General features: G+C 32.9%; 1 protein-coding gene across 1 annotated transcript; it reads left to right on the top strand.

Moving 5' to 3' along the window:
* Window positions 1-1,727: 1,727 nt before the first annotated feature.
* On the top strand, window positions 1,728-3,203 carry LOC131062750 (transcription factor RAX3-like). The gene is made up of 4 exons (XM_059211494.1): window positions 1,728-1,863; window positions 2,348-2,477; window positions 2,612-2,692; window positions 3,116-3,203. The coding sequence occupies exons 1-4, from the start codon at window positions 1,728-1,730 to the stop codon at window positions 3,201-3,203; spliced, it is 435 nt and encodes a 144-aa protein (XP_059067477.1).
* The last annotated feature ends 3,775 nt before the right edge of the window (window positions 3,204-6,978 follow it).

The raw sequence follows: 6,978 nt of genomic DNA, 5'->3' as shown, positions 1-6,978 counted from the left end.
TTGTTTGGTTTGTTTTAAGTGTTTTTTATATTAATTTTTTAGATAAATAAATTAAATATTAAGAAATAAGAAAAATAATAAATTTTATAAATACAATAAAATAATTTTTTAGTAAATAAACTAGATTAAAATTAAAAAATATATATATATTTTTAAATTGATGTATTTAATATATTCAATGTAAATTTTATAGTTATAATTGATGAAGGGTTTTGGGTTCGTCTCATATAGGTCCCGAGATCTATGCTTTCCACTTGAATTTATTGGTATTCGTCATTCCAGCTTGCCCTATCTAAAGCTAAGCTCTAGGTCATTGACTAATATGTTGATTCCCCTAAAACAACAAAAATCAGTATACACATTCATTGTGAATTTATTAAAATTTAAAAGAATCCATATTTTCATGGAAGAAATGAAAGGATAATACGTGTGTGAGAAACATTATTAATTGGTAAAGTTATTTTCAAATTCTATTAGATAATTCAAATGACTAAAAATTTAGAAGAAAGGTAATCTTAGCTACTTAATTATTAATGGAAATTAAATTTTTTGGGGTTGTAGTGTATGATTATTGGGACATCTTTAAGTAGGTATCAAACAACACTCTGAAACACCACTTTTTGACCCTTATGATTATTGGGACATCTTTAAGTAGGTATCAAACAACACTCTGAAACGACCACTTTTTGACCCTTGTGCACATAACAGATCCCACAATGTGTGTTGTTACAATCCAGAAACTAGAACAATAACAATAAGCATTTAAGTTGCATATGAAGACAACAACAAAAAAAGTCGAAATCCCATATACCATTTAGGATCTAAAGATACGCAAAGTTAGCTATAACAACTACTAATATGTTTCCCTATCTTCAACAGTAATTTAAAAATGGGCTATCAAATAAATGAAATAAATCTCATGAAATTTATATCATACATACGCAGAACATTTCGGGAGCTTATGATTGGTGATCTGTACCAATTTTTCTAAGAAATATTTGGGAATCGATGTTCCAGCGTAGAATATGTCTTCACAATCTATCTGTTGATGAAAAATGTGTCCAAAGAAGAAAAAGTCTTGTTACGATTGATCCATCTTATCTTCTTCCTAATGCTTTGAATTATTCAGATTATATTTTGTTCTTTTAGTTGTTTAAATTATGTAAATATGAAGACGTGAAGTCAAAGCAGGGTTACATGCACTCCACTATGAAATAATCTTCTTGTCACCTTTATTTTAAAATTCACACCATTCACCGTGTGGACTGTAATCTTCCAAGACTAAAATAGAAATTTAATCAATGGGGTCCCTCCATATATATATTTCTATGCTTTTTGGGGGACTTTGGTAGTTAAATCTTGAAATATTAACTCTCTCACAAAGCCTGAGAGTAATGGGGAGCATGCACAGTATAGAGGGTTCACTGGATTGTTCTAGAAGTTTTCTAGCAATGAAAATTTGAGGCCTTGTGGACCACTGAGATTTTGCAATCCCTTTCCCAAATTTTTTTATGATTTGGACCAGGTCCTGCTTGTCTAGGAATTTGGAGTCAGTGGAGGAGAGTATAAATAGAGAGAGGTGGGTAGTAAAGAGAGAGCACAGCCAACATTGCTCTATAGGCAGAGGGTGCCTTCTCCAAGATTTTGTGATATTTAGGAGGACCCCATTTTAGACCATTGTTGGATCTCCTCATCAGCTGATTGTTTAGATTGATTAGTTTTAAAATATGGTCAGAGCACCATGCTGTGACAAAGCCACTGTGAAGAAAGGGCCATGGTGTGATGAAGAAGACTCTAAACTTAAGGCCTATATAGAGCAGCATGGCACTGCAGACAATTGGAGGTCCCTGCCCCATAAAATTGGTATGTAGTGCAGTATACACAAGAAATCAAATTAGGCAGCATGGAATTTTGTTGCTCTCTGAGATTGCTTCTCAGGGTTTTCAAATTGGATTAAAAAACAGATTTTCTTTTCTTTTTCGTTTGGAAATCTTGTTAAGGTGTATGGGTAGTCTCATATTGTTATAAGTCATTTTTAGATCTATATGTAGATCATCCGACATTATAGACTATAAAAGAAATTGCTTTATTATGTTTCTTAGAATGTTTGATATCAGGTATTTATCTATTTTGATTAGTCACTATTACTGTTATGTGAAGAATTTGTTATCTTCTGCTTGATAAAATAGAGTAATGGTGTTGTGTGTACCTGTGTTGTATTTCATTATGTTAGGTCTATAATGGAGACAATAGCATCTATATCTTTTATTTTGATCATTTTTCTCCTTCCTAAAAGAGAATTTGTTCATAAGGTTTGTTGTAGTGATATGTATGTTAATTGGGTCAGGCTTGGAAAGGTGTGGAAAGAGCTGCAGACTAAGATGGCTAAATTACTTGAGCCCCAATATAAAGCGTGGAGAGTTCTCTGAAGAAGAAGACAATATCATTTGTAGCCTCTATGCTAGAATTGGAAGCAGGTAAACTTATAGCAATTGGAAAACAATTCATTGACTTTGTGATAAAATAACAATTGGAAAATGGTACAATATTATTCATTGAGTTTGTGATATAACAGCAATTGTCTCAGATCTAAGACTAGTCTTTCATGCAGATGGTCTACCATTGCAACTCACTTGCCAGGAAGAACTGATAATGATATAAAGAACCACTGGAACGCAAGACTGAAGAAGAAATTGCTTGGAAAACTTAATGATCAGCATAACCATCATCTAGCAGCAGTGGCAGAAGCAAAAAAAAATGAAATGAATGACCTTAGAAGGTATATCCTATCAGAGACAAACTTTGGTCCATATGGATATGACACACAACCTACAGCACAAGTAGATGAGCATACAAATATAATTATGAATTGCCCTTATGTTGATTTCGACTCTGAATTTGTCTCTCAGTTTTTTGAACAAGTCAATTGTTCACAAGTATACACCATTGCTGATACCAGTCCAAGTACACAATCAGCTACCTTTCAGCTCAATCTTCAGCAAGTTTTTGATGATCATATGGGAATAGAATCCCAGATTTCATATCAGACAGCAGCTGCTCCTGCACATGAATATATAACATGGATTGAAGATGATGTTAAATTAGAATGCCCAACAGTATTGGGTGCAGAAATGCCCGAGACCATTAATTCACCACTATATCCTCCTGTAACTTGTGGGTTTCCTGATGGTTTCATTAATTGAGTAGATGAATACTTTCTCTGCTCACAATTATATGAATTTGAACATTGAAGGCAATGAATTCTCAATGAATTGGAATGATCTACTATACTGCACTAGAAGTAATGAAGGCAAGTATGTGAATCGATCATTTCTGAAATGACAGATGATATGAGGTCATCTTCTTGCAGCTGCTCAATCATCATTAATCAATCTTCTATATTGCAGATAATGTTTTGAAAGAAGCCTCCTTTTAAAAAATTCTTGGTCATTAAAGAAGAAACCAACATTTGTGAGGGGTATGGAGATGGTCGAAAAGCATGAGCTTTGATTGTGGGCTTAAAACTATACTAAATATATTTTGGCTCTTTTTTACTTAAATCGACAAAACCTAATTTTAAAGAAAATAAGGTGAATATATATATATATATATATATTAATTAAATTTATATAAAATAAATCCAGAAATATTCTTTTCGAAATGTTTATTGAACAGTAATCTTAACTAGTAATCCTAACTTAATCCTAATCCTAATTGAATTCTATCCCTATTTGAATAAAAGTGAATTCTAATCCTAATTTTAAATGCCCCTAATTGTGTTTGATGGTATGTTAAGCTTGATAGTATGTTGAACAAACTGGAATACTCAGAGGGGGGTGAATCAGTATTCCCCAATAAAAAATAAAATAGGACTACTTTGATAATATGAAACTTATCTTAACATGAATTCAAATATGCAAAACAAGAAAAGTACACAACATACATAACCATAAGAGAGACACCGGATTTTTACGTTTAAAATCCAAATGAGAAAAAACCACGGAGAGGGTTAACTATCAAGATAAAATAACTGGTTATATGGGATAACAAAAGAGGCTCGTTGCCCAGATTACAATGACTCACTGCCAAAAAGAAAAGAAATGAACTAAAAAAATTTCATCTACATATGCATGGGATTAGTTCCAATTAAGCTCAAACGACACACCAATTATTTGCAAAAGATCCAATTAAGAAAACTCTGCAAAACATTCCACTATCTGCCTGCTCCAAAATGTTGTTGCACTAGATCTGTCTTTCTCTCTTACTTAGTCAGCATCAACTTCTTCGCTTTATTACTTGCCACCTTACTCTTCACTTACTTCATCTCAATACATCCATACCATACACTTCTCCCTCATTCGTGTTTCAAGTCAGCCTCAACAACATTTTACCAAATGATATTTCAATGGTCAAACCACACGCTACAAACACTGGAGCAAAACCAACATAATCTTTCAAGGTCGGTCTGAACTGGAAAGAGAACATGTCCTCAAAATTCCACAATAACATGCTGCCAAATCACAACGATCAAGATTCAAATCAACATTACGAGGTTAAAGACATAAACAATGAACCACCAAAAGATTATTGTTAGAAATCAAGAAAGCGGAGGAAACTAGAGCATGAATATTGTATAACCGAATACATTTCAAGAGCACAACATCCACAGCATGACTTTCAGAGCACCAAAACCATGAATAAAATAATCTTAACTGATGACAACAATCATATAAAAAATTGTACTACCATATTTGCACAAAAACAGAGAACTGCACTTATGAGATAAGTTAATTGAATTCTGTCAGACTACATGAATGTCTGGAGCATGAAATCAATTGCCACAACCAACACCAAATCTCTCTTGTCAAGATAAATGTATTCTCATACTGGAAATACATATATCTGAAGCAATACAAATGTCTGCAATATATCAGCAACAACTAGATTCTACCATTTGTAACATACATACCTATCTTCCAATGTTCTGTAAAACATTCAGACCAACTGAGATCACCGAGTTTGACATTAATAACAACTAACACAAGTATTTCTAACAATCTCCCCCTTTGTCATTAATTCCAAAACATTTAAATCAAAAGCCTTGCCAAAACTCCTCCTTAGATAATGCTTCCATGTTTCAAAACTCATTACATTACTTTTGAATACTCAATATTTCTCCCCCTTTGACATCAACGACAAAGGGTAACAGAAAAAAAAGGTTACCAAAAAGGTTTGTACTACAAAAGAAAGAATGCTTCACTTACACTTCTGAAATATTCTCTTATACTTCTCCTTTAATTATAGAAAGAAAGTATTCTACGAGTTCATTGCCAAATGAAGACTCAAATGCAAAGTATCATTCTTGATTATCTCATCAACTGCTATCTCATCAACTACTCCTGATAAAGAACCAGAAACAAAAAGGTTTTGCACATACTTCTTATCTTCAATAAAGAGATTGGAAAGATGTTATAACCTAGCCTCAACAATCTCTTTCACCTTTAAGAAAACATTCACCACATCTTCTTTCTTCCTTCAATAAGATATAAGCTTTGTCTATAGAGAATTGATTTTCTTCCTTTGTTCACCATTTGTATCACTAAAAACCCATGGAATTCAACTTAGATTCCATAGAGTCAATCTTATCTTTGAATTTTTTCAGTAGTTGCCGACCACTGGAGACAATATTTCTACACTCTACCTGCATCTGCAACACAATCTCTCATGTTCTTATTATCTTCTGATAATCTCTTTTGAGCATATGCACATTTATTTCCATATCATCGATAACTTCATCTTTTGCAATAGGTGTTGCCTCAAAAAGCTTCTTCAAATGATCTTTAAGCACTTCACAAAGAACATCCGATAAGATGTCTACAAGATCACCAAGAGCAATATTGTTTTGAACAAAATACTCAACTAGAACTTCAATATGATCCTAATCATAGGAGGATCGCTCAAGCCACAAATTTTCAATCTTCTTCAATCCATTAGCTTCCTTAAGAATACTCAAAATATTCTCAACAATACATGAGTCATCTTCCTCTTTACTTTCTTCAACTAAAGCCAAATTTCCCTTAGCCACTGAAGGTGGTTCTGGATCATCTAGAGAAATAATCTTTTTTCCTTCTTCATCTTTCATCTTCTTCTTCTATTGTAGAGAAGACACAAAAATTCTTCTTTTCGAACTTCTATTGTCTAAGGAGGGACTCTCCTCAGGAGCACTGATACTACTAGGAATCTGACTAGAGATCAACTTCTTTTGAAGGTTTATAAAGTGATTCTCAAATGCCTAATCTTTATCATCCAAACAAGCTAGATATCTAAAAAATTGCTTTCCAATAGAGGAGTTTTATTTCCATACTATATTCTTTTTCAAGGATAAAGATTCTGTGAAATAAAAAATTAAGCATACAATCAAAGAGCCGAACCGGAATGAATATCTCAAATCTTTTGTCATCTTTATGTTTTCTGCTAATTGTGCTTGCAACAACTCATACAAATCAAAGTTTTTGCCTTCTTTCACCATTTGATGAGCAATATACATTGCAATTGCCAAATAAGATCCTTCTGTATTTCTAAAGTAGATTTTATAATAAATTACATATGCAACATACCTTATAATAGGGTCGACGATAGTGTCAATTATTAATGCTCGTTGATCACCCATGACATTGGTTAGGGTTTCAACTTCTTTGTTCTTGATTGATTTCTTCACTGGAAGGGGTCCATTATCACATAGACTAGAAACTACATGAATTTCTTCCTTCGAAATATGATATGGCTTATCCAACATCATATAATCATCCTTGATATAGTTCAAAAGAAATTTAATCATGCCTTCATCTACAAACCACATCAATTCATTCCACACATCCAGACCTTTATGCCCTAAATCTCTGATTTCCTGCAATCTTTCACTCAATGAATAATTTCCCAATTTTTTTATTTTCTCATGATTGTATTCTTCTAATTGCA

Source organism: Cryptomeria japonica, chromosome 9 (assembly GCF_030272615.1).
Source record: "Cryptomeria japonica chromosome 9, Sugi_1.0, whole genome shotgun sequence".
Lineage (NCBI taxonomy): Eukaryota > Viridiplantae > Streptophyta > Pinopsida > Cupressales > Cupressaceae > Cryptomeria > Cryptomeria japonica.
This window is presented reverse-complemented; position numbering and strand designations above follow the sequence as displayed.

Bases quoted from the DNA above. Each gene is read 5' to 3' on its own strand.
- LOC131062750 (XM_059211494.1), top strand. From the start codon at position 1,728: ATGGTCAGAGCACCATGCTGTGACAAAGCCACTGTGAAGAAAGGGCCA. The intron at 1,864-2,347 runs GTATGTAGTGCA...TAATTGGGTCAG, and splicing joins GTCCCTGCCCCATAAAATTG to GCTTGGAAAGGTGTGGAAAG. The intron at 2,693-3,115 runs ATTGCTTGGAAA...AGAATGCCCAAC, and splicing joins AACGCAAGACTGAAGAAGAA to AGTATTGGGTGCAGAAATGC.